Consider the following 25,996-nt stretch of genomic DNA (forward strand, 5'->3'; position numbering starts at 1 on the left):
TGGGGACAGAAAACGGTGCAGCGGCTTTGGAAAATGTTTTGGCAATTCAATCAATAAGTTAAACACAGTTACCACGTGACCCAGCCATTCCACTTCTAGGTATAAACCCAAAAGGAATGAAAATATACGCCCACACAAAAACTTGTACACAAATGGTCATAGCAACACCATGCATAATAACCCCGAAGTGCAGACAACCCGAGTGTCCACAATGAACGGATCAATAAAATGCAGTATGTTCATACAGTGGTGAGTTATCCGGTCATAAAAAGCAATGAAACACGGACAAAGGCCCCAGCAGGGAAGAACCTAGAAAACTCTGTGCTAAGTGAAGGCAGCCAGACACAAAGGGCCACAGGCTGCTATGACTCCATTCACAGGAAACGTCCAGCAAAGGCAAATCCAGAAACAGGAGACCAGAGGGGGCCGGGGCTGGGGGAGCAGGGTTTCTTTTAGGGTGATGAAAAGTTCTGGAAGTAGACAGTGGTGGAGACTGTACAACACTGTGAGTGTATTTAACGTCACCGAACTGTACGCTTTAAAGGCATGAACGTTACAGTACGTGAGTTACGTCTCAATAAAGTTGATTTTAGAAGAACCAAGAGTGAGGTAGTTCCCTGCATTCTGACGTGGAACCACCACCAGCAGGCCTATGAGCTGGAAACGCCGAGAGCAAACAGCTGGCTCCCCTTCGTGTCAACGTGAAATGTGGGTTTTCCTCCGAGGCGGAGAAGGCTGAGGGGCAGGGCTGGAGGCTGCGCGCTCGTCTTGGACGTTGAGCGACCCTGAATCACACCACGAAGGGCACAGGCTGTACAAGACACCCACCTGTGGACACGGTTACCCGAGTTCATCCCGGGCTACTAGGCAGTCAGACCCATAAGCGATGGCCGTGGTCCCCCGCAGCAGGGGAGAGTCCACACCTCTGTGGCGCTTGAAGCAGAAAGTGCACCATTTCTTCACGTTAAATACACACTATAATTGTGGCTGTTGTTATAGCCCAGACCCGGGTCTGCCTTCCCATCCTAGCTCATCAGCAGAAGAGGAGCTGACGATCAGAGTGGACCCGGCCTGGCGCTCTAATTCAGCGCATAGTTAAACTGGTTTGCAAACTTCTCATGCTTCTTCCGGTCCATCTGGTTCATGGCTGTGACCACCCTCTGCACAGCGGCCCTGCAGGGAAAGCACAGCGAGACGTGATCAGGGAGGCACCGGTCAGGGCTCCGGGCTGCTCACTGCAGCCTGGCTGGGTTCAGGCATGGGTCCTGGGCCGACTGCCCGTCCGCTCCCTACGGACGGGCGACACAGCTCGGAAATAGCTAGAGCTTCCCCGTCCAGAGCCGGACACCACAGTGAGTGGCTCTGCCCCCGAACATGGCCTTGGCTGCGTCCTGGCACCTCTCCTGTCGCTCCCTGAGCCCTGAAGCCTGCTCCCAGGATCCCCAATTCTGCCAGCACCAGGGTGCACCCCAGAACGAGGGCACAGCCTGCCCAGCAACCGGGCAGGAAGCAGCGTGTGGGCAGAGGTGGTCAAGACACGCTGGATCCACTCAGCCCAGCTTGCTTTCGCCCCACTGTGCACAGAGCTCGACATCCGGCGAGGAACACACGTCTCACGGCCAGCCTGGCTGCCGTGACGAGGTAGCGCCTCTACCTGGGAGGAAGCTGCTGGGGCCTGGCAGCGAGGAGGCCCAGACACGGGCACCACTCCAGGCATCAGGCACGACCTCCCTCACAGATCACAGAGGCTCCGGCCACAGCTCCCAGCCCCTCGGAGGACACCCCCGGGCCCCACTCCTCCGGGCGCCAGCACCCACGGCACCATCACCCCTGGCTGAGCCACGGGGAGCCAGCCTCGTGCCCGGAGCCCGGGGGCCGAGCCCTCCCCTGGATGCAGACGCAAAGGCAGGCTGGCGGTGAGGAGCCGTGGGCATTCCGCGGGGTGTTCAGGAAGCTGCCCTCCTGCTCACCCGACTTGGGCAGGGCCCTGGCACCGCCTCCTCTGCCCAGGGTGGACGGCGCCCATGGGGCCTGGGCGCAGACACCCTCGTGCCTTCTAGGGCACCTAGCAGCGCCGCAAGGAGCGCCTCTGGCCGCCAGAGCGGCGGGGTGGGGGGCGGGCGGTGGGGGTGCGGGCTGGCGGCCTTCTCCACTCTCACCACCGACACCGGGCCTGGGGCGGAGGGCGGGACCCCGCGAGGAGCTCTTACTTGGCGAAGACCTTCTTGGCAATGCGTGCACGCGCTGTGTCCGCCTGCCGCTTGAGGTCGGTGAGGCCGGACCGCCGCCGCCTGCCCTTCCCACCGGGCCTGGATGAGCCAAGATGCACCCCAGTGGCTGCCTCCACGTCCCTCATGAGCTCAGGGTCCTGCCAGGCTGCAAACACACCCGACACTGCAGAAAACTCCCGGTACCGACCTCACCTGAGCCCCAGGCCCTCCCTGACACGGGGGCAGGGAGGGCCACCGGCTGCCCAAGGAATGGGCGCAAGTCCCCGTAGGCCAAGGTGGGTGCCTCCACTGACCCCTTAGGCAGGAAGGCAACCGAGGCCGGTGGCCAGGGGCAGTGCCACGCGCAGGCTGCTTCCGCCTCCAGGCTGACGGTGCCCCGCCAGAACCCAGGCGTGGCCTCCGGACCCGTGTGCTGGCCAGAGGGTGTGCACAGCAGGGTGGCCACGGCCTCTTTACTGGTCCAAAGAGAACTTGGCCCCAGGCCCCAGCGATGAGGGTGCCGGTTCAGGCAGGCGGCCCTGCTCCTCCCGCCGCGGCCCAGGCCCTTCGGGTCAGAAGATGGTGCTCCGCGGGGAAACAACCGCCACCCAGCCCCAAAGCCTGGTCTCATCAGACCCGGCTGCAACAGAGACGGGAGTGTGCCTGTTCGCCAAGGCGGGAAACGTTAACTGTCTAAATGGGGGGCTCCCAACGCAGCAGGCCCAGGCATCGGGGTCAGAGGCCAGCATCCCAACTCCACCCACCACTGCCCTGGCAGCGACTTCCGCCTCAGTCTCCGTCCGCTGGGCCGGGGGCAGGGCTGGGTCGCGTGGAGGCCCCTGAGACGCAGGCCCCGCCTAGCCTGCTGGCTCGGGAAGGCCGCCCTGGTCGCGAGCGTGACAGCACAGCTCCCCAGCGCGCCCAGACCTACGGACCAGGCCCCGGCTGGCAGAAGGGGGCTGGACACCCCAAGCCCCGATGGCGCCCACCACGCAAACCAGAGGCCCATGGGGGGCTGCGGCAGAGGGGCCGGGGGGCAGGCAGGGCACGGCCGGTGGGGGGAGAAGCCACGCGCCCAGACAGATAGCGAGGCCTCCCCGAGTTGATTTTTGAAGTGAAGGAATACGGGGCGGCCCAATCCAGATACAGGAACGATTAATCCAAGATTAAGGAAAACTGTCCGAACAGTTTATCTCCCAGAACGAGAAGGCGTCGCAGTTTAGGAACCCGGTGAATGGAGCAATTGTTTAAACACAACGGAAAAACGCCGGCACCCGGTAGAGACGGAATGAGCATCTCAGTAAAATGAAGGAGCAATTTAAAAGCCTTTGAAAAAAATCAATAAGAGCCAGGCCGCGGCCGTCCTGCGCGCTGATGGGCTCTGGAGCTCCGCGCGCATTGTCACTGAGGTTAGCGCCGGGAAAAGAAAACTGCCCGGCGTGTGAGGGAGGCGGGGATCGATACTGTAGTTAGTAAAGAGATGCTATTTCACATCTGACTGGCCAGCGCGGGCCCGCGGCCCCGGCCTGATACCTGTTGTTAACGAGTCACCGAGGGCTGCAGAACCCGATACTCTTCAGGGCTGACACAAAAATAGGCACTTAATTTGCTCCCGAGTGGGCCACCAGGGAAGGCCTCGCTGCGGATTAATGGGTCAGGGCCCCTCCGCGCCGCCCTCCAGGGCTCCAGGCGCCAACCCTGGGTGTGAGGCCGAAATCTAACATTTGTCTCTCGTGACAAAGGGAAAAACCCTGCGAAAGAGGACACACGGCCCAGCTGAGACCCACACTAGCACCACCCCTACAGACACAGCCGCCTTCTGCCTCGGGGCTCTGCGCTGTGGGCCTGGCCTTTCTTTTAAGGAAAGGGGCCCGAGGCGGGACGGCCTCCAGACCCCAGCCCAGATCTGACAAACCACGGGATGTCGACACGGGTCAGGGCCGCACCGTTGGGCCCACCACCCCCACCCCAAGTGTGGCCGGGTGCTGCCCTGCCCAGGACGCCGCTTCTGCGGGTCACCATCCTGCCCGGCTGTTCAGGGGCCTCTGGGGGCCAGGCAGCCGCCACCCCGCGGCTCACGTGCCAGGATGACGTGAGCCCCCTGAACGGCGGCGAACAGCGTCTCGGTGGCTTTGGCACGAAACAGGCCTACAGGCCGGAAAATGGGGGCCCTGAGTAGGACCCCAAGAGAGCGCTCCAGGCTCAGAGGCCCAGCAAGGATGCCTGGGACCACCGGGCAGGACCCTCACCTTCTGCCCACACATGCGCACACACAGTCCACGTGCACGCAAATCACACACCGCACACACCGCAGCCCTTCTGCCCGGCCCCTCGTGCATGGCTCTGCAAGACAGCAGGTGACGGACGGGGGCAGCTGGCATCCTGGAGGCAGCTCGGGGCTCAGCCAATTAACTTTTCATGCCTCGGTTTTTCCATTTGCTTAAAAACAGGCTTAAGAACCCAGAACCCAAACCAACGATGACAAGGTGGTTTCCGGCCGTGGGCGTGTCCACGGCGCCCGTCAGGAGCCGCGTGAAACGCGGCCAGGCTGGTGCTCAGTGCTCTGCTGGCCCCGAGGACAGTGTGTCCCGGCCACGCTTGCGAGTTATGACTGAGTGGGAGGCGGCAGGCGACCACACGTGGCAACCACGGGCCACCCTGTCGGCTGCCGGGGTCCAGGGCGCCCCCCCACGCCGTGGCTGCCGCTACCCCGTCCCCCGGACCTACCTGGGCGCCCCCCCTGCCTCTGCAGCTGCTGCTTCTGCTTCTGCTCGCGGGCCCTGTCCTCCGGATGGAGGGGCCGTCCCGTGTCATCTCTCGGGATGATCTTCCCGTGGAAAGGGCACTGAGGCGGAGAACGGAGCAATTCTGAGGCGGGAGCGGGCCACTGGCCATCCCTACCTTCACGGCTCCCGGGGCCGGCCGGTCCACACCACCCTCTGCTCACACACCCCTCAAAGGAGGGGCCCACGGGCGCAGCCGCGACACAGCCAGGCAGCGGATGGAGATCTGGTGTCAGTCTGGCCAAAGCCCCGCCTGGCGCACAGTGCCGCCTCCGTGGACCCCCGGCCCAGCACAGAGCGCGCTCAGGAGACACACGTGGGCAGGGACGCAGGAGCCAGGGCAGAGCAACCCAGCCCTGTGCCCGCGTGTCAGACCACCCACCCAGGGGAAGGTCCTGGCACCAGCAGCCTGGAGCCCAGCGCCCCCTCCGGCCCCATCCTGGCCTGGCCGAGGTGGCCACCCCACTGCCCAGCCGCCCATCCTCCTCACCTTCAGGCGGTCTTGGCGCTCGCAGAGCCGGCCGTCGGGCCGGGGGGCACGGCACCGGTGCTGCACGGGCTCGAATCGCCCCGCAAAGGTGATTTGGCGGCTCCGGAGAGACTCAGAGACAGCGGCACTCTCTACTTCCGCGTCCACCTCGCGGGGCTTCCAGAAGCGGTGCTCCGAGTCGGACCTGCACACGGACCAGACGCTCAGCGCCGTCACGGGGTGGCCACCACAGCACCCGCAGCAAGGCCGGCCCGGGCGGCTGAGCAGGGGGCACCCCTGGGCTTGTGAGCCCATTCGGGACGAGTAGAGACGCTGAGTATGGTGGGGGCACCGCCAGGCACCCCACCCCGGTGGCCCGCCTCCCTAGCCTGGCCTGGACCCGGGGCAGGGGCTCCCTGACGGAGGTTAACAGAGGACAGATCCGCCCATCCCCACCCCCACGCCCACGCCCACGCCCACTCCGGAGAGAAAGCGTCCAGCGCAGCAACGGGGGCGGCTTCCCAGAAACTCTCTGCGGAGTCCCAGGCCGGGCCCGCGGAGATCTGAGTCAGAGGACCAAAGGGCGGTCATGACGAGGGCCTGGGCAGAGAGCCTGGAGCAGTCCTAGGCAGACAAGCCTCATGCCGTCTGCCATGATGCCCAACCATCAGGGCAGACAACAGGGAACGTCCCCCCAAGGGAGGAACAAGGAGGTTCAAAGGAGGTCCACAGGCCTCTGGGCAGGGCTGTACAACCCCGGGTAGGCACCATGCCTACGAGAGCCCAAGAGCTGCGCTCGGCGGGACGCGTGAGGGCCTGCGCGGCAGAGCCGGGCCCTGCGCCCAGGCCGGGGGCAGAATGGGTGCCCACAGGACCCACGGGACGCCCGCACTCACTTGAGGATCTTCCCAGCCATCGGCTCCTCTCGGCCCCAGTAGCACAAGTCCACCCCGAAGGGCACGACAGGTGCCCGGGCCCGCTCTGCCGCCAGCTTCTTGGCCTCCTCTGGACCCAGCGGCACCCTGGAGACAGCAGAGGAGTCGTCAGTGCTGTGCTGCCGGGAGCCGGCTTCGGCCACCTGCCTCTCCGCATCCCCCGGAGCTCCCGGTCACACACCTGGGCTGCGACCTTTGCCACCTCGGGCCTGGAACCCAGGGCAGCCACTGAAGCCCTACGAAAAGGCTGGCCACCCCAAGACCACACTGGGAGCTGGCCTCAGATCTGCGGTCCTCACGGTGGGCCCAGGGGTGTCCTGACGCCTGACCCCTTGAACCCCAGAGCCCTGGCCCACCCCCATGGCCTGGCCTACACACCAGCACTGAGGACCCCCGGCCCCTGCAGCCCCCGCCCCAGTACAGATATTGGCAGGTGCTTGCCCGGCCGGGGGTGCACATGTGGGGCTGCCTGGGCAGGGGTGGGTGTCGGCATCACCTGGGGCTCGGGGGTGAGGCCGGGGGCAAGTGGCGCTGGAGCCAGTGCAGCTGGGCAGCCGCAGAGGTGGGGTCGCAGGCCTCCTCACTGCTCCGCGTCCTCTTCCTTGCCTGCGAGGCCGGCGTGGCCGGGTCTTTCTCCAGCCCTGCGACAGAGACGTATCTGCTCTTGGCCACCATCCCCATGACCCTGGACAGACCCCTGGAGGGCGCCGCGTCCCCATCCCACGGTGACAGCACAGCACGTGTGAGGGCGCCGAACCCTCCATCAGCACAGCACCTGCCCTGCCAGCCAGATGAGGCCCCAATGCCAGCATCTCAGCAGCAAGGCCACCGGGCCACCTCTGCAGGCCAGGGTCCGTGCCCAGGTCCCCAGGGCAGGGGGAGGGCAGCTTCTCTGACACTACTGGGCCCCACTGGCCCAACTGTGCCGATTCCCGGGCTGTCCCTGACCCCTGCCAGCCCCTCCCAGTTGGGCACCTGGGCCAGGGGCTGCCCAGGAGGCACGGGGCAGGGTGTGGGTTAGGACCTCAGAGGCACTCCATCCCGAGAGCGAGGGCAGCGCCTCCCTCCCCACACTCTCCTCCAGACAGGGAACCACTGCCAAGAAAGAGGTGAACAAGAAACAAAATATCTGGAAGGTGAGAAAGAAAGAGGAGCTGGAGACCCACCAGGGCCCCACAAAGAGGGAGCCAGGAAGACGAAGACAGCGGGCAAGCAGAGGAGCGGACGACTCCAGGCCGGGCTGAAGGACAGGAGGGCGGCTGCACACCCATGGGCAGCTCTCTCTGGTCAGAGACGTGAAGGGCATTCACACAGGCATCAACTTCCTCATGACTGGACCCCAGAAAGAGGAAAGATAACTGGAGTGGATGAAATAAAAAGCCCAATCTTCCTGGAATCAGAGCAAGAGCAAGACCGAGGGGCTCACTGAGTGTCAGGAAGGAGATGAAAGGAAGAACGTGCAAGTCACTTACAAGGATGTTTAGGAATGCGAGAGATAAACACAATGGTCTGAGAAGCTTTCCTTCGGAAACCATAAGCATCCCACAGGCACCAGTGTCTTTCAAACAACAGTGAGTGTAAGGTCTGGGGAAAAAAATCAAACTCGGAATTTTATACCCAGCTACGCTAGGTTTCAACATGCAGGTGAAGGACACAGCCTCACCTGGAGGTTCAGGAGGGTCTGCGGGACATGGGGAGAAAAGGCCAAGAAATGACTTCGTAAGATTCACTCCCGCCTCCCCCGAAACCCGAGTACCCACAACCATCAGAAGTAAGTTGGTACCTGGACGACCCAATGTGCCGGGCTGGGGGGCCTGAGCGAGCGGGAGCCAGCATGTCCCCCATCCTGTGCAGGACATGGGGACAGGGACGTGCTGGGAGGTACATGGCGAGGGGAAGTGTGAGTGCAACTCTCCCGAGCGGGCGTCACCATCAGAAGCGAAAATACTCGTATCGTTTTATTTATACTGGATGAACGCTCTCAAAACCCGCAGAAAAAAGGTTTACCCAGCAAATAAAAGGTAGGGAAAAGAAAAAACCAAAACAGTAGCAACAACAGCAAACTGAAGAGGAAGGCTGGCAAACAGATGCGCAGCACACTGGCAGCCCCAGCTGAGAACACGGCAGTAACTCAACGGACTCAAGTCAACGAAAAGACCCAATGACGACATGAAAAACAAGCAGCAATTTCCCACTTTGGCGAGAACCCCTTAAAACAAGAGGTTAACAGAGACTAAGAATAAAAGAAAACAAAAGGATGAAAAGACGCTCGCTGTGCCAATGGGAACTAGAGGGAAGCTGAGCCGACGTCACCACAAAGAAACTGGGTTCTACGTCAAAAAGCTGCATAAGAGGAGTGTGTGAAGGCGTAACAGACGCGAACGGCTCTGCCTCAGGAGCGCCCTGGCAGTTCCGGCCCGACCCTGGCCAGTGGGGGTGGACGAAGGGTCAGTGAGGCCGTGCCTTCTACGACAGACACCCTGGGACCTCACGTCTGAGAAGTCCTTCCCAGGACACGTGGAAAACTGACAAGACAGCCAGGCAGGCAGCTCCAGGGGCCAAAGGGCCGCCACGGGAGCAGAGCAACACCAACACCGACACAAAGCGCTGCCCGCGACGCCACGAGCCTGGCCTTCGTGATGGCGCATCTCCATCCCTCCATCCACGTGCACGGGCTCGAGAACATCCCCCGCTTAGAGTGAGAAACCAGAAAGGAAACGACACAGCACTGAGCGCTGGGCGCCAGGGGAAGTACTTCCTGGGGGAGGAAGGGGAAGTGGGAGGGGGTGGGAGGGGAGAAAGGCGAAAAGGACGGGCTGGGAAGGCTGGCTCAGGCCACCATCAGCTCCGGGCTCTCTGCAGCAGGGTGGGCGGACCTCACGGCCAGGTCCTCCCGGTGTCTGCACGTGGCCTCCACGCGTGCACGGCCGGAATGCTGTCCAGTCCTTTTGTAGATGATAGCAGGTGAGTAGCTGCGACAGAGGCCTCATACTGCCCACAAATCCGAAACCGTTTACCCCAGGCCCTTCACGAAAAACTGCCTTCCCTGGCTGCTCCGGACGCCCTCCGAGTTTGCGCACGGCCCTGAGAGTACGGGGTCCACCCCTGCTTCTCAGGTGCCTGTGGCTGACAGTGGAGGACGTGGGGCAGAGCCACTTGGCGTGGCAGGGTCCACCTCGGTCACCCGGCAGCACCCTGAGCCCTGAGGCCTGGGTGCTCTCGGAAGGCCGCCGGGGACCCGGCCCCGTCACCAACACAGCCCGGGTCCAGTCACAAAGCCTTCCAGATGCCCCCACTCGGGCACCGACAATGCAGTGTTACCAGCTGGTGCAGACCCCGACACGGCACGCGCACACACGGGGAGGCGGGACTGGTAAGTGGCCGCTGTGGCACTCATGTAGGTGGCTACAATCGCAACCCAAAGATCGATACGAGAACTCCTAAGAGTTACAGGAATGAAATATATTTTTCATTGATGTGTTGTTTTAAACCATTAACAAGATGGGTGAGTGTGCTGAAGCAGAGTAAACACTCACAGCACTAAAACACCACTACCGTTCCCACACTGCTGGAGAAAATCAATCTCCCTGACACACTTTCAAGGCAAACGTCCTAAAAGCAGACGTGTCCCCCGGCCCCGGGTGCTGTGCTTTCGGGGAGAACGCTGAGTCCGGGGAGACCAGAGGCCGCAGGTCACGGCGAACCCCGCCAGCCCCACCCACCTGCACAGGGGCGTCTGCCTCAAACACAGGCGGGGCGGCTCTGAGGAAGAGGCGTGAGAACGCCCAAAGCCCTGGGCTGGTTTACACTGACCCAGGGGCCCCTCCATGCCTGCAGCGCTAGAGCAGATGGGGCGGGCGGGATCGACGGCAGGAAATGGAGGGGCGGGGCTCCGCGTGGAGGGCGGCTGCGAGCCTGCACTATCGAGTTTACCTAGTTCAGCTGGCCTTGTAATTAAAACGTAAATTTGAGAAAGAGATTACGTCCTGACAGAAAAGGGAGGATTAACGGCAAGATAAAAGCCCCTCAGTGAAAATTCAGAGAAAGAAATGAGAAAGAAAACGGGCACCCGTCTCCTCAGCTGTGGATTTAGACCGAATCTACTGCAGTCACCTGAGCTTAACTGAAAAACCAGTGGCGGACTATCAACTACAGCCATGAACCGGCACACCCGGCACTTCCTGCAGTGGCCTCGGGGCCCGAGCTCTGTGCTCCAGACCAGGCACCAGACCCCTCCAGGGAACGGGGGGCAGCACCCAGCCCCCCACTGCCGCAGGACAGACCCGGAGCTCAGCAGGTCCTGTTGTGCGAGGGCTCCCAGGCTGCCCGGCCCACAAACAATCGGGATGGCTCAGCTCCGCTCGGTCACACCTGGGGCCCCGCTGGGAAGACAAGCGGCAGGTCAGCGACACCTGGAGGTGGTCATCCACAGTGGTGCCTGGCGACCTGGGAGCCTCCTGGCGGGGCTGGAGGTCCCTTGAGGCGGGGCAGCCAGGGGAGACCTAGGAGGGCAGTCATGGCACCCCAGGGCCTCCAGCACCCCTGGCAGCCTCACGGGTGTGGGACGAGGCCTCGTGGGGGGCGGGCCAGGCACCTGGAGGACGAGGCAGAACAGAGGGCACGGGGAGTGGCCCAGTGGTCAGAGGAACCCCACTGCTGGGATGGCGCGGTTGGGGCAGCTGGGACGGAGGGCGGGGCGGTGGCCGGGAGGGCAGGAGGCAGGTGGAGGCTGCACCCTAGGGCACCCAGGGAGGGTCACGTGGCGCAGACGGCAGGACCCAAACACTGGAGGGCTGTGAAGCTGGTGTGGTAACTTGGTGTGACACGCCTAACGGGTCATGCCCTCACACTCCAACTGCCTGAGCATCTAAACTAACAAATTCACATCTCATCTCACACGCTCTGATTCAAATCAACTTGTCCACGCCGCCACAAACCCACATGTGATCTTGGTTTTATTAGCCTTCTCTGGACAAAAGATGCCTCCTGTGCAGAAGAGGCTTTTGGAGATTTTTTGGAAAAGAAAAGAATGCTACACGGGAAAGACAGGTCGCGCGGGTAGCACGCCTTCTCAAGGTGTGTCATTTGCTCCTGGGCCAGACGTCAGGCTGCGACTCCATCAACGGGAAGGAGGACACTGCCTGACCTGTGACGCCCCTGAGAAACGGAGACTGGGCAGCAGGGGAGCCCAGAGAATGTGGGGTGGTTGCCCCCCACCCACCGAGGCAGTGGCGTCCCCCCCGACTCCCTCCCAGCCCGAAGGGCCCTACCGCCACGGTAACCACACCGCGTGCCCCCAACACCCTCCCCCAAGCCCAGGAGGAGCTCTCTGCTCTGAGGGTGCCCTTCCAACCCTGGACTCGCTCCCGACGGCTGAGACTTCTATGACCCCAAGCAGGGCTACCCCTCACCGTGGTGAGGCCTGAAGCTGCAGGGCGGGGGGGTGGTCAGCATGGGCCTGTGGGGTGGGTCAGGGGCCTCCGTGTGTGGACAGCCTGGCCGCACCCACAGGAACTGGCAGCAGGGCTTGCCCACCAAGTGGACTGCGGGAACCCGGGGCGGACCTCGGGGAGGGGCCCAGGCCAGTGAGCACCCCAATCAGGAAACGAGAATCACATGGTTTTCAATGAAGGCAGCTCCGCAGGGTCGACGGGCAGGGACGCAGTGAACCTCAGGACCAGGTGGCACAGACTCGGAGTGCCTACCACGGCCAGCTCCCTGCTTGGCGGGCCCCAGGCCGGACGTGAGGTCTGCCCTGAAGGGCAGCGTCCGGGGCGGGACCTCCTCCCGTTCCCAACCTGGCCACTCACCACACTTAGGCTGCAGGTGCTCAGGGACGCAGGCCTCATAGCCCTCCTTCTCCGGGACCTCCACGAAGTCCTCGTCGTCCTCATCCTCGTCCCGTGGGGCTGTCGCCTGTGGACACACCCCCAGACCTGTGAGTGGACAGCACAGGCAGAGACCCGGATAGCCCCAGTCCTGCTTCTGTGGACTTTCTCCAGGTTGGGGTTTACTGTCGACCGTGACGGCCGCATTGGAGGTCCGCTCCCATCCCTAAACCACACGAGCTGCACGCGCTCCTCCACCGGCCGGCCCTGAGATGCGCGGATGGGCACTGCTTCAGCCCACAGAGCCCCCACGAGCGGCAGGTCTCAGCCGCACAGGCAGGGCCTGGATGACGGCCCTCCATCCAGCTCCAGCCAGGCCAAAGCACCTCGTCCTGCCCCGGGCTGGCTCCCCACCTGGGTGTCCAGTGGTGCCGGTGTGATCTACAGCACTTCTGCAATACTCTACCCTCAAGACGGCTTGTTAAGAAACCACCGAAGAGGAAGCTTCCTCTGGACAAGGCCAACCTCCCCACCTGCTCTGTGAGGCAGGGTCACTGTGCTATGCCTGGAGCCCCCCCACCCCTCAAACCCAGGGACCCAAGAACCACCCAGGGCATTCTTTTCAAGACCCATTCACTCCGCCTCTGCCCCCACCCGCTCCTGGGCAGTGCCCGGCTGGGTAGGAGCGGCAGGGACACGGAGCACGGAGGGCTCACGTTGTGGGGACCAGAAGGCCCTCCAAAAAGCAGGACGACCAACGGCCTCGCACACGTGCCAATGTGCTGGGGCCACGTGCAGCATGGACGAGGTGCTGGCAGCCCATGCCGCGCAGACTCGGAGGCATAGCCCCTCCAAGGCCAGAGCAGCTTCCTGCTCCCCTTCTCCCTCACCCATCCTCAACGGCCCCCCGCACTCCAGGACAGGGCGTGGGGGCCTGTCCTTCTTGAGAGGGTCATGGCAGGAAGGCGCCCAGAAGCCCGGCCCCGCTGCCAGCGCCATCCTGAAACACTCGGGGGGCGCTGCCTGCCTCCAGCCTCTCAGGCCCACCCGAAGGAAACGTCCAGAGAGGTAGCCTGCTATCGGGGTGATAGCAACCAATGGTTGTATCCATCAGACTTGCCCTCCCCTCCAGAGCCCATCTTGACAGCAACGCCTCAGGGGCACACAGGCACGCCGGAAGAAGGACGGAGGGCCCGGCCCACCGACCCCCAGGGCAGGAGGCCAGCCAGGCCGCTGCCCTTGGCACTGCCAGGCCCGGGATGCCCCATGCCCTGTTGACCCGGAATCCACGGAGGAGCTGCCCGCGAGGCCTAATCAGATGCAAATGCACTGAGCTTGGACACAACCCGCGGCGTGCGTCTGGGAAGCACGGAGACATTAATCATTGGAAACTGTAATTTTTGTTATCGGTCTAACACTGATCAAAAGGGAAGCCTGTCTCCGCCGCTGACCTGTGAAACGTCCCAATTATACTCTTTGGAAATGACAGGGGCACTTAACTCCAGAGCTGAGCAAATGACGACGATCAATCACGTTTGAATAACAATGAGCCGCGGACCTGAAAATTATTTTTGTATAGAATCTGCCCAGGAATTTATGAAAGGTGGAAAGCAGCCCAAGGTTTTAGGGCATTACGGTCCCGGCTAGTGCAGCGCGTATCAAACACTAAACAGAATTTATGTGTTTTAATTTTCTAAAAGGTAGATGTGGACCGAGTGCCACAATGCATAGCACGTGGTGCCAGACTTTAAATACGGGGCTCATTTTCATACAATACTATGCTTACTGCTCACACCCTTGAATTTCACCGGGAACTTTTATTAAATATTCATTTCCTAAAAAATAATTAGCTGCTTAGCTAACTATTAGGAATTATACCTTCTTTCTCCCCAACTAAAGTTGTTTACCCCCACGATTAAACACTAAACCCTGGCTCCCTCTGTTCTTGAAGTCTCACTGACGAGGCCATGAGGCCGTACCGCACCCAGGAAGACCGTCTGGCCCTCAAGAGCTGCCTCCTTAGGGCCCCCGGCCAGATCCTCGGGCACAGCTTTGCTGTGAGCGGCCCTGGGGCCCTCGTACGAGACCTACCTTGGCCATCGCTGCCACGCTCGCGTCCTAAACCCCTTAGCAGCTGGGGTGACCCTCAAACCACGGCCCTGCGGAAGGAAGCAGGGGCTTCGCTGCTGATACTGAACTCAAGCCTGAATGAACCCATTCTCGAGTTCTAGTTCATACGGGCTGGGCTGGGCTCTGCTGTCCTGAGCACACAGCGGGACCTTGTGCGTCCGGCTCTGGGCACGCTACCCTCACGGGAGAACAGCAGAGCAGATGTCCCAAGGCACAATCCCTGCGGCTGGAACACCTGGGGCCAAGGGCCTGTTCAGAGGAAGGGACCCCTGCCCGCAGGCTGGACAGTCCTCTCCAGGCCTCCGGAAAGCACATGGCTGGAGACACTGAGGCCCACGAGAAAGCATCCACCTGTGCTCGAGGGGCCAGCCCAGGGGTCCCAGGCAGTCGCGCTGGCAACCTCCCCTCAAGGCTAAAGGTCACATATCAGGTCAGACGCCACACTGGGTGCGGGTAGAGGCACTACGGGCAGAGCAGGGGTGAGGGGAGGCCCGAGGATCCTAGGAGGAGGTCACGCCCTAGGGAGGAATCGGTTGAGGGTGGGTGGCCTTCAAAACGGGGCCAGACTCGCCAGTGGTTCTCAAGAGCAGTTTGCTGGGAGCTGAGCTTCCCAATCGGGAAGAAAGACCACCAGACATGCTTGAGAAAGCAGCCCGCCCTCGTCCGGGGGCCAGGAGGCCATGCCAGGCCGCCCCCGGGGGAGCGCCCACCCTCCCTAACAGGTCAAGCCCCAGGGCCTCGGAGGCCCGGGCAGGCGGTCCGAGCCCTGTGGTCAACCGTCTGGGTGAGGGCCAGGCCCCAAGCTGAACCCTCCCAAGGCCGCAGGGAGGTGTGGAGGACGCCCTGGGCTTTCCTCTGGTTTCACACAAATTGATTCTCGCCCACAGTTAAAAGGATTTAGAAAAATGAGGCTCCCCGATCATAATTAAACAAGCAATAAAAACAGCTAAGATATACAACGTAATCTGTTTACAGAACTAGGGCAGCGGGCTGCTAATTACTTGAGAAGGATGGGAAGAGCTACCTCCCAGGTCTGCCCGCCCAAGGCACACCCGAGATACAGCTAGACCATTAAATAAATTTTGTGCGATCTAATTAACTCGGGGCGCCATGTCCGTTACTTTTCACCCAAGAAATCACTTTTGTTCAGTTTCATGTGTGTCTGTTTCCCTTTTTTAAAAAAAATGATGTAAGGCCTCGTCAGACAAGTGAGCTCCAAGCGGCATTTGTCTCCGCGGCTTGATGGCAACGCATTTAAAACCCCATTCTATCTTATAAACTAAAAATTAAACGTGCTCAGCTGTGATGGCCGTCATCACATCTGCTATTTATATGCTAATGCCCTCCCTGGACGCAGTGCAAATTGCCCAGCCAGGCCAATATCTCACGCGCATCTCCACTGCCCGGACACACCTCAGAGGGCAGAGGACGCGCAGTGACCACCACGGGCCCGCGGAACAGGAGGCGGACGGGGCGTGGAGCACGTGCTCACCTCCCGCACGGGGGCCTGAGAGCCACCGGACCGACTGTCCCTTTCTCACCCGCCCCCACGCGGCCGAGCCCTGGGAGCTGCCCCAGCACCTCAGCCAGCCTCCGGGGGTGCGCAGGGAGGCCACCGAATGCCTGGCGTCCATTTCCAACCGAGGCCGGGTGGCCTGGGCCTGTTCTGAATGCAGATGAGCGGCGCGCTCCTCCCTCGGCGCGACCTCCTAGCAAGAGCGAGGAGCTTGCTGTGCCGCCTTGCCTTGGCCAGAAGACCCACGCGGCTCCGCCTAGACTCAGTCTTCCCATCCGTGAGAGGACGGTGAAAATGGAATCGACCTCACAGGGCTGACTTTGGAATTAACGGGACCGCACGTGAAAAGTGTTTGGAAGAGAGCGGCCACCCTGGAGGGTGCCGGGGAGGATGGGCTGCAGGGCAGGGAGGGCCCAGGGGCTGTGGGGGAGACGGCTGGCCCCCGCCCCCCCAGCAGCTAACACGCTCCTGGTCCCCGTCCTCGCGAGCACGTGTGCAGCCCCCTCCCCCGGCTCCAGCCCTCACACAGCAGCCTTCGGCATGGTGGTGATGGAGAAGCCGCGTCACCAGGAAGGTTGTTTACTGGCCCTGACGAACACAAGGTCCTGACTGCCAGCTGATTTAGTTCCCTTGCTTCCCTGGGGCGCCCGACACGGTCAACATTTCACTCCCCTTGTTCCCTGCTCCTTCCTTTTCACCTACAGGAAGCCAGCACTCAGCTCCGGCAGCAAAGAAACGCCTCGCCTCCAGCGCACAGAATAGCCGTGACAGCAGCCTGGCCTCGGCCCGCGCACCCGCCTGGGCGACCAACAGGAAGAAAACCTCACCCAGAGTTAAGAGGAGCGATCTCCACTTTTGCAATGAGAGGGAGTGTGTCTGAGTTAAAAGCCTGTGGCTGCCACCTCAGACCACCAATGGGTGAGAACGAGGGCATCCGTGCGGGCATTCCAGCCGTGGAAGCGAGCGAGGAACCCGACAACTGAGCAGACGCCCACACTGTCCACAGCTTAAACACACTGATACTTGGAATTATTTTTTTCTGACTTACTGGTTGGGGGAAGATTAATATTTTGTTAATTACACAATACAAAGTTAAGTGGCGATCGTAGCTACACAGTTAAACAGCAGGCAATTTGAAAGTTTCCAAAGGATTTTTATCAGTTTAACAGATGTAGCAGCCACGGATTATCAGACCTCTCCTCTAGCAGCAGAACTGGAAACTAAATCTACCAAACGATGCTCCGTATCTATCTAGTTAAGATTTTTCCCCGGCCCGCTTCCACAAGGAACTGGGACAGACGTTCTATAAAACAAACGGTGAAACGTATTTAAGCTAGCTTAAATATTCTTTAAAGACAGAACATCTACGTCAAAAGGAAAACAATACAGCAACACACAGGCTGAAACAGGAAATCTAAAAAAAAGGCCCTTGGCCTGGCTGCAGTTAGGCTGCCCAGGAGAAGCCCCTGCACGACCCACTTTCCACGGTCGAAGCCATCGCCTAAGCTTCAGCACGACCATCACAACAGCTTCGGTCTCTTCCACGTTTGTTAGAATTCTCAAATATTTAACTACACGCTCCCAGCTCAGCGCATGCTAAGTGGGTAAACACCAGGCAAAGGATTTAAGCCCCGGACATTTTACGTGAAAACAAGCGAGCGAGAAAGACTGGGCCGTGATTCTAATCGCCACTGGGCCGCGCAGCGCGGGCACAGATGCACAGATACCACAGCCTGCCTATTCTGGGAAGCAGGCTACCCGAGCGAGTGGGCGCTGCCACTCAGCGGCCCAGCCCCAATCACCCCATCAACAGGCCCGCGCCACTGCTAGTGAACCAGCCAGCACGCTCTCCAAGGATTCAGGGCCTCTGGAATCAACTCCTGGAGGAGCCTGACAAGGCAGCGCCACTCCCACACCCAACCACGCGCCCACCCTGACAGACCCCGGCCACCCCAGCTCGTGCCCTCAGCCGCCTCCCTGCACAGAGTGCACTCTGACCTGACCGTGCCGCCACGTGCCTCCCGGGCTTTGGGGCTGCCCGGCCACCGTCAAGGATGTGTTGATGTTCCAGCTGGAACCAGACGCAGTGGGCCGTTCAGGGCTCGCTCCCAGCAGCTGGCCTCACCTCCCTCAAGGGAGCCACGTCAAGACATCCGGAAGGTTCTGCTACCAGTTCTGGGCTCCGAGTCTTGCCGGCCCGGGAAGTGCAGGCTGGCCCCCGACCCGGAGGGACCAAACTGTGCTGCCTGGTCTCTCCTTGAGGCTCTCCCCCAAAGCCCTGGCTGCTCCAGGATGCCTGCTGCTCGGAAAAGGGGGGAGCTGCCCCAGCCCCACCAGACACGGTGAGGGAAAGGCGGCCTCAGGTGCCTGTGAAGGGGGCACACGGTGTCAACCCCTGATCCCCACACCCCTCACTGCTCTCAGCCCAGCCTTCCACCCTGACACCGCGCCAGGAGTCCGCTGAGGCTCAGAAACACGCCCCCCCAGACCTGAGAGGATGCACAGACCAGACCAATTTCTTCCCCGGGCCCAGAAAACACCCTTTCTCATCGTGAAACAAGTATCTCGGTCAAAATTCACAGAACTAACTTATTTCCTGTTCAGTTATGCACCGAGCAGAGCCCTAGCGTACACGGAAGCAGGGCCAGGCCCCCAGCTGACGACCAGGCCTCGTGCCCGCGTGTCTCGGGAGAAGGTCAAGATCGCCCTCTGCCGGTCACCGGGGGCTGCACACCCGCAAAGAGGAGGGCAGACGACGGCCCTCGGCTCCGGAAACTCTCACAGGGCCCATCCCCGCGGGCCCCTGGGGGCAAGGATGAGGCACCCAGGCCCAGGGTGCTGGCCACTCTCCCCTCTAAGTCTGAGGGGCTTCAAACTTGACCTTTTCTTCAGCAAGGAACAACGCTCTCCCCACCCCAGGGCTTCCTCAGGAAACGGGAGAGGGACCTGCCCCTGCCCCCGCCCTCCTCCCCCTTCAGGTGCCACAGCTCAACCCTGTGGGGTTCGGGCTCTGGGTGCCCCTGGGGCGCAGTGCACTCTGCTGCCTGTTTCCTTGCTGGTTCTCACCAAAGGCTTCTTGGCTCTGATGGCTGACGACGTCCAGCTGTGGCTGTCACCTCTCCCCACACACACCCTCCAGCTGTAGCGGCTCCCCGCCCCCCACGGCCCCCTGGAACACCCTCAGAGGACCCAGCTCTCTCTGTCCCTTTCAGGCACGAAGGTCCAGCTCCTGGTGCAAGCCCATGGGAGGGGCCCTGGACGCCACCACCTCTGAGGTTCGGGGTCACCGCACAGGGGCCTGGTGTCCGGGAGCAAGTGGTTTTACCCCTGCCCAGTCCCCAGGGCCCCTGGACCAGGGCCACACGCCTGCCCCCGCCCCACAAGCCTTGCTGGGAACACAGCCATCGAAGATCAGCTCCCCGCTCCCGAACCATGTGGCACCTGGGAGGCGGCGCTGTATGCCCAGCAGATGGTGGGCCTTAAGCACCCTCCCAAAACCGGGCACCAGTCCCCACGTCCACCCCACTTGGCCGCCCTAGGCTGGGACACCGCTCTGCGCATAAGAGACATCCTGGTCTTCCGTGTCCTGCAACTACCCTCGGCTCCAGTGCACAGACGGGAGAAACGCCCAAGGCTGGACGTTGCTACCGAGTTCACAGGAAGGGGCCTACTAGGTGCTTGGGCCGGGCGGCAGCCTAGTCTCAGCGAGGCCGCCTCCCACACATCCCTGCCTGGGCCCTGGGAGCCCCCTCCCCAACTAGAGCCTTCCTCCCGCTGCCCAGCCCACCTCCCTCGCCCTTCTGCCAAGACCCGGTCCCAGTCCCTCCACGTGTGGCGAGGGCCTGGCTGTGGCCTCTGGTGCTCAGTCCAGGGCTCCCGCTCGGGGAAGTCGGTTCCCAGGGAGGAAGAGAAGGAACAACGCTGGGGCCCCAGGGACGCCTGCTTGCTTAGGAGGCCGAGCTGGTATCAGAGGAAGGTCCCCTGGCTGTCCTCACGGGCGGACGGGCCGGTGGCACTCACCTCCCTCCTGCAGCCCTCCTCGGGCATGACATCCAGCTCCCGAGATCGCCTCAGGGCGGTTTCCAGCTCGGCCTTCAGGTCGATAGCACCCTCCAAGTGCCTGCCACGTGTCCCTGCGCGGGTGAACAGCTGCGAGGACGGGGAAGCGCTCAGCAGGCTGGGCACCCTCCCTCCCTCCCCCGGGCTCGCCCTGGCACCCTCTGCCCACACGCCTGGCCCACCTGGACCCAGGAGCACACGGCTGGCAAGAACTTGTTCTGGATGAGCCTGAGCGTGTCCCGGACCACGTGGATGATGACCAGGTTGTCCTCATCCTCGTGCACCTTCAGGCTGTCTGCAGCAAGCACACAGGTCATCAGAGGGACCACCGTCCGGGCAGATCACCGGGCACCCCAGACGGGCCACCCGCACTGCCACCCACCCTGCCCCAGCCACACATCACCCGGGACCCCAAACCTGACTCCCTAAGGAGACTCACTGCCTTGTGATCTCGGCCACGATGGATTTAGCCTGACCCCAACGCCTCCCTCCACACCAGGCAGTCGGGAGACCCTCCCCGCACTACTTGCGGGATGGAGGCCGCACCTGCCCCTGGGCCCCAGGGTCCTCCCTCTGAGCTCTGCCAAGCCTGCAAGCCTCAGCCAGGCACCCCAACCTCCAGCACGCCCCTGCCTCCATGGCCCCGGCCAGAGGGTGTCGGTTCCTTGGGGCTTGCAGGGCTCCTCCTGCAGCCCAGCTGTCCTCCAGCCCCGCCCCAGGGGCCTGGGCCACATGGGGTTGGACGGGGTGTCAGTGCCCCTGCCCCACCGGTGGCTGGAAAGCAGGAGCCACGTGAGGCCAGCCTGTCACCACCTGTGTCGCCACAAACACGGTGATGAGCTGTTTCTCAATGACTTCTTTCTCCCAGCCACCCTCCAACCCCTCCGCAGGGGCGCCCCATCACTGGCGCGTCAGGCCCACCCTCACCGCCGGGCCTGCGTGTCGTGATGAGGACCCACAAGCCTAAGTCACCCCGGCCCCCACAGCTCGGGAAGCAAGCCCAAGCTCTGGGACGGGCCCGCACCTGAGGAGAGCTCCACCTCGAGCGTGTACTCGCGGGAGCCCAGCCCGTGGTGGCGCACAAAGCCTTCGGGGTCGCTGTCCTCGTCCCTGTCCTCCGCGGGCGGGCCCTCCGCACCCGCGGCTCCCGGGCGGCGGGTGCAGGCGGCCAGGGTCTTGCTGCAGCAGGGCTGCTCCTCGTCCCTGCCACCCTCCTCGGCCATGGCGGGCCAGGCAGCCCCCGGGGTCGGGTCGAGGTCAAAGGGCACCAGCAGTCGGAAGCAGCTCTCCAGCTCCATGAGGCAGCTCCGGATCTCCCCGGACATTTCTGGGAGGACGAGACGGGGCTCGCTGGGTCCCATCAGGACTTGGCCGTCGAGGGTGGAGATGCAACCAGCCGCCCGCCCCGTCCCCCACTTCCTCCACAGAGGCAGGCAGGCGCCCTGCTCCAGAGAGCACCCGGCCGGCCGCGGCAAGGCCGTCCTTCAGGACGTCCTGGGTACCACCCTCAGTCCCGACTCATGCTGCGACGGCACCCGGCGGCATCTATGGACACCCAGCGAGAGCCTCTGTGGGCAGTACTTCTGGAAGAGAGCAGCCAGCCGAGGGGGCACACCGCCACCGTCCCGCTCTGGCCGCCCCCCACCCTCCCGGCATCTCCCCGGGGCCAACCACCTCTCCCTGCTCTGTGGCTATCCTAAGGCCAGGCCTCCTCCCCAGGTGCTCCCACCCTGGCTGCCCTTCACGGGAAGGGCTGGCCAATGGTGGGGATCTGGGGAGGAGGCCGGCAAGACCACGGCTGGGGGGTGGGGGAGCGTCAAACGCATGGGGTGTGCAGACCACTGCGGGGTGCGCGTCTCAAGCACTGCCGCCGGGGCCGCGGGGGAGGCGTGGATGGCCTGCAGGGTGCCTCCTGCTGCCCGGCCTCCAGAGGGGAGGGCTGGGGTCTGTGGCTGAGTGCCTCCCCCAGCCCTCAAGCTGAACCAGCTCCGCCCAGCCAGCCTGCCCACTTGCCTCCCCCCCCCCCGCCCCTCCGCTGGGGACCAGGCCCTGGGATGGGAGAACAGAGAGCTGGGCGGAGACCCGAGCTCTGCCTGGGAAGGGGCAGCCGGTGGGCGCTGGGGCACCCCGTTCCCCACAGCTCACCTTCCATCTCCCGCGCGGCCTGCTCAGACCTCTCCTTGTAGATTCTGTCCAACCGCTTCTGCTTCTCCTCTGCTCGCTTTCTCTCCGCCAGAGTCCTAGCGCCCACATCTTGGAAATCTACCTGAGAAGTCGAGGTAAAGATCAGATCTGACCATCGTGAACCCAAGTAAAACAAGAATCAAAAACGGGCCTAAGGGGGCTTCCCTGGTGGCGCATACGTTAAGAATCTGCCTGCCAATGCAGAGCACACGGGTTCGAGCCCTGGTCTGGGAGGATCCCACGTGCCGCAGAGTAACTAAGCCTGTGCGTCACAACTACTGAGCCTGTGCTCTAGAGCTTGCGAGGCCACAACTGCTGAGCCCGCATGCTACAACTGCTGAAGCCTGCAAGCCTAGAGCCCGTCCTCTGCAGCAAGAGAAGCCACCGCAGTGAGAAGCCCACGCTCCGCAACAAAGAGTAGCCCCCGCTCACCCCAACTAGAGAAAAGCCCGCGCGCGACAATGAAGACCCAACACAGCTAAAGATGAATAAATAAAATAACTAAAATCAAAAAAATAAAAACCGGTGTAAGGGAAGACGGAGCCTCGCCAACTACAGCCATGAGCTCTACGGGTCTCAAGTTCACACGCGCTGTTTTAACACACACAGCAATACGCTCAGCTGCGATGTTTAACCCCCGGTAAGAACACAACCACCGGCGTCTCCTAGTGAAGTAAAACGTAAAAGACTTCCATCCCCACGTGTGCTGCAGGCAGGCAGGCAGCAAGCTCGCTCCAATTAGTGGGAAGGAAGGCTGCTGGCTGGACCGGGGGCCTGAGAACAACGCTCGAGTGGACCCCTAGGGAGCGGCAGGAAAGGCAGCAGCCACAGGCCAGGAGCGCGGGCACGTGGGGGAGGCTGGCGCTACTGGTACTGGTAGGTACCATCCACCGGGCTGGCCAGAGCCTGTGGCAGCCCAGGCAGCAACTCACACTGAAAGCAGGGGACAGCCCAAGCGCAGAGCCCAGCACAAAAAAGGGCTGCGTCTGAGCAGCTAAATCTCCCTCCTCCTTTTTTCATCTTTCCTAGAAACCAGGTCCAAAGGCTCAGCACCACCTACACGTGGGGACAAGCTGTGGCTCTTCCCCCAAAGCTGCTCCTCCTGTCTTGGGAGCCCCTGAGGCCCACCCCCTTCGGTACCCCCAGAGGCCAGGCAGGTCTCCCCGCGGGGAGGGGCAGTGCAGCTTGGAGCCTGCCTACCTGTTTGTTGTGCGTTAAGAAGTGGAAGCCCAGGGCCAGCTTCTTATAGGCTGTACCATACTTCTCGTTCCAGCCGCGGATGGCCCGGGTGGCGGCCTGCCTCAGCTTCTGTGCCACCTCTCTGGGCGGTGGCAGGGGCCGCTCGTGGTCGGTGCCCAGTGTGAGCTCCAGGAACTCCTGGAAGTTGGAAACGACTAGCATCCTGAAATGGTGAGACCTGGCAAAGAGCTGGTCCAGGACCTGGAAAGCGGAGAGGCGGACCTCGGCGTGCTCCTGGCTCAGCTGGGCCATCAGCAGGTGGTAGGTGCGGCCAAGCTGCTCCTCTGAAGACCTGAGGACACAGCCATCCTCACCAGGCGCCTGACGCACCCACAGGTGGCAGGGACGCAGGCCCTCCCACAGCCCTCTGCCCTTCCTCCAGAGCAAAGTGGACGAACTACTGCCCGCGGGCCAAACCCAGCCCCTGCCTATTTCTGCACAGCCCACAAGTCAAGAACAGTTTTTCCTTTTTTTGCTTAAGACAAGTCAAAACAGTAACGCTTCCTGACGTGTGAGATTCAGCGTGGGTGCCCAGTTTTATTGGCCCCAGCCAGGCCCATTCATTCATTCAGCGGCTGTCTGTCCACAGCCCAGTGCCCACAGCAGACCTGACCGCCTGCGGAGCCTGAAAGACTCCCCGCCCAGCCGGCCCGCGCGTAGAGGCCTACCGGCCCTGCACTCGCGTAGCAGAGACCCCACCCCAAGGGGAGACCACACGTCCCAGCACCCCCAGAAAGCTCTGGGGGCCTCTGGGAGCCGCCCTGGCAGGCCGGCGCACACCCTGACCCCTCTTTGCTCCTCCTACCGGCTATCCCCGCCCCTGCACACACCCTGCTGTTTGGGGGGATTCTGGGGCGTGCAGCAAAACCTGATCTGAGCCACTATTTTCTATCAAAATGTAAATCACTAATAGGATCACTTAAGTTTCCCTGCTTTGTAAGCACAGGATAAGAACGATTAGTGAATCCCCTCGGCTTAACGTTCCCTGCATCTGAGAGACCCTCGGCAGTGGGAGAAAAGAAGGGGTGGTGTTGAGAAACAGGTCCTGCAGAGCCCGCCTACTATGACCTCTAACCTTCCTCCCATCCTTTGTTCCAACAGTAACTAATCCGTAAGTCACACACGTGCGCTCAAGGACACACACACACACACACACACACACACACACACACACGGGAGTGAACAGCCACCAACCACAGCCCTGCTGTGTTCTCCCGCATGCCACACAGCCCCACCTGGGACCGCTACCCAGAACACGACCAGGCGCTGCAGGGCCCTGGGGAGACGTCCCAGGCGTGTCCCTTTACTAGTTCTCTCCTGGCAAAAGGTCGATCGTAGGGACAGGCAGGGGAGGGCGGACCCCGGGGGAGCCCCACAGTCTCCCAGGGCTGTCACAGGCTTGCTGAGACAGCCATCACCTAAAACGTGAACGCTTATGACGTACTTGCAAATTTTCTTCAGCTCCTTCATTTTCTCGGGATTCACTTGGGGCTCTCCTGAAGTTGTGAGCTCTTCCACCAACTCTGAAAGTTTCTGATCCATACGTAGAAACCTGGAACGCAGACACGTTAAATGACCGCCTAGTACTTCAGGGCCCTGGGTTTCATCGGCAAGTGTTTGCTGGGTTGCACTCTGTGCTGGGCATCGGGGTGTGGGCGCGAGGCTGGGGCCTCGCTCCCTGGCCTCTGAGAGGTGACCCCCGATGCTCAAATACAACAATTCAAGGAGACGTTCCAAATCAGACCAACAAGACGTTTTCGGTGGAAATTAGGAAAAGAGTAACAACAGCACGTGAGCTCTGGAGGTCTACGGTCCGGCCCCACCAGCGCGGCAGAGGCTGCAACCCCGGCTGTTCTCCGCCTCTGGCCACGCACTGCGGTAAGGCAAGGATCAGAACGGTCTAAGTTGCACTCAGTTAAATCAGCTTTCCCACAGGACCGCCGCCGCCCCTCTTTCCTCGCCAACACGACTATCCATCCAAAGGCCACAAGGCGGCCTCTACACCCGGAGCGAGCTGCTGCGACTCGACCTGCGCGCGGAGAGCCGCCCGGAGGCCGGGTGCGGAGGAGGCCGGGGCGCCCGCGCAGCACTTGCGCAGGAAGGAAGGGGCCGGGGTCGCCCTGAGCCTGGGGCGCCGAGGACGCCTGGCTGGCTGCAGGGCTCGGCTTCACCACCAGTGGAAAGAAGGGCCGGGACGGTGGGCGCAGCCTCTCCCGTCGCGCCCGCCAACAGTAACGTTTATCGTCGCCGACCCTCGGCGGCCGGGGCGGGAGCCGCTCTCCCGAGCACACGCCAGCACCCGGCTGCCCACGGCCCTGTCAGGGCCGACTCCGCCCCCGTCCTGAAGTCCGGGGAGCGGCCGGACTGAGGAGGGAGCGTCCCGGGAGGGGTGCGGTAGGGGCATCACGGGGGGGACGCAGGGGTCGTCCCCGAGAGAGGGCTCGCCCTCCGGCCCCCCGCCCCCGCCCCTCGCCCCTGCCCGGCGGCGCAGGACCGCGATACCTACCGCGCGACTCGGCCGCTCGCCTCACCTCACCCTTCCGGCGAAGGGCCCGCCCCCTGTCACATGCCCCAGATCGCGACCATCATTGGCTCGCCCTGGCCCGGGCGGCGCGGGGGCGAAGGTCGGCCCGGCCACGATAG

The 25,996-nt window shown here is 62.3% G+C and overlaps 1 protein-coding gene across 5 annotated transcripts; it reads right to left on the bottom strand.

Annotated features, from left to right (window-relative positions):
• Positions 1 to 760: 760 nt before the first annotated feature.
• On the bottom strand, positions 761 to 25,996 carry UVSSA (UV stimulated scaffold protein A). Of its 5 annotated transcripts, none has more exons than XM_060147462.1 (14): positions 25,860 to 25,996; positions 24,798 to 24,905; positions 23,315 to 23,645; positions 22,076 to 22,196; positions 20,955 to 21,257; positions 20,113 to 20,225; positions 19,892 to 20,020; positions 12,208 to 12,313; positions 6,894 to 7,038; positions 6,359 to 6,484; positions 5,484 to 5,667; positions 4,938 to 5,055; positions 2,211 to 2,376; positions 761 to 1,173 (listed from the first exon to the last, which is right to left on the bottom strand). In XM_060147462.1, the coding sequence occupies exons 2-14, from the start codon at positions 24,893 to 24,895 to the stop codon at positions 1,080 to 1,082; spliced, it is 2,034 nt and encodes a 677-aa protein (XP_060003445.1). In that variant the 5' UTR covers positions 24,896 to 24,905; positions 25,860 to 25,996; the 3' UTR covers positions 761 to 1,079. The 5 variants fall into 5 exon arrangements, with proteins under 5 accessions (XP_060003445.1, XP_060003446.1, XP_060003448.1 ...); XM_060147463.1 differs by lacking the exon at positions 25,860 to 25,996 and having other exon boundaries at positions 23,315 to 23,491; positions 23,576 to 23,645; positions 24,798 to 25,814; XM_060147465.1 differs by lacking the exon at positions 25,860 to 25,996 and having other exon boundaries at positions 22,076 to 22,192; positions 23,315 to 23,491; positions 24,798 to 24,869.

This window comes from Lagenorhynchus albirostris, chromosome 4, assembly GCF_949774975.1.
Source record: "Lagenorhynchus albirostris chromosome 4, mLagAlb1.1, whole genome shotgun sequence".
Taxonomy (NCBI): Eukaryota; Metazoa; Chordata; class Mammalia; order Artiodactyla; family Delphinidae; genus Lagenorhynchus; species Lagenorhynchus albirostris.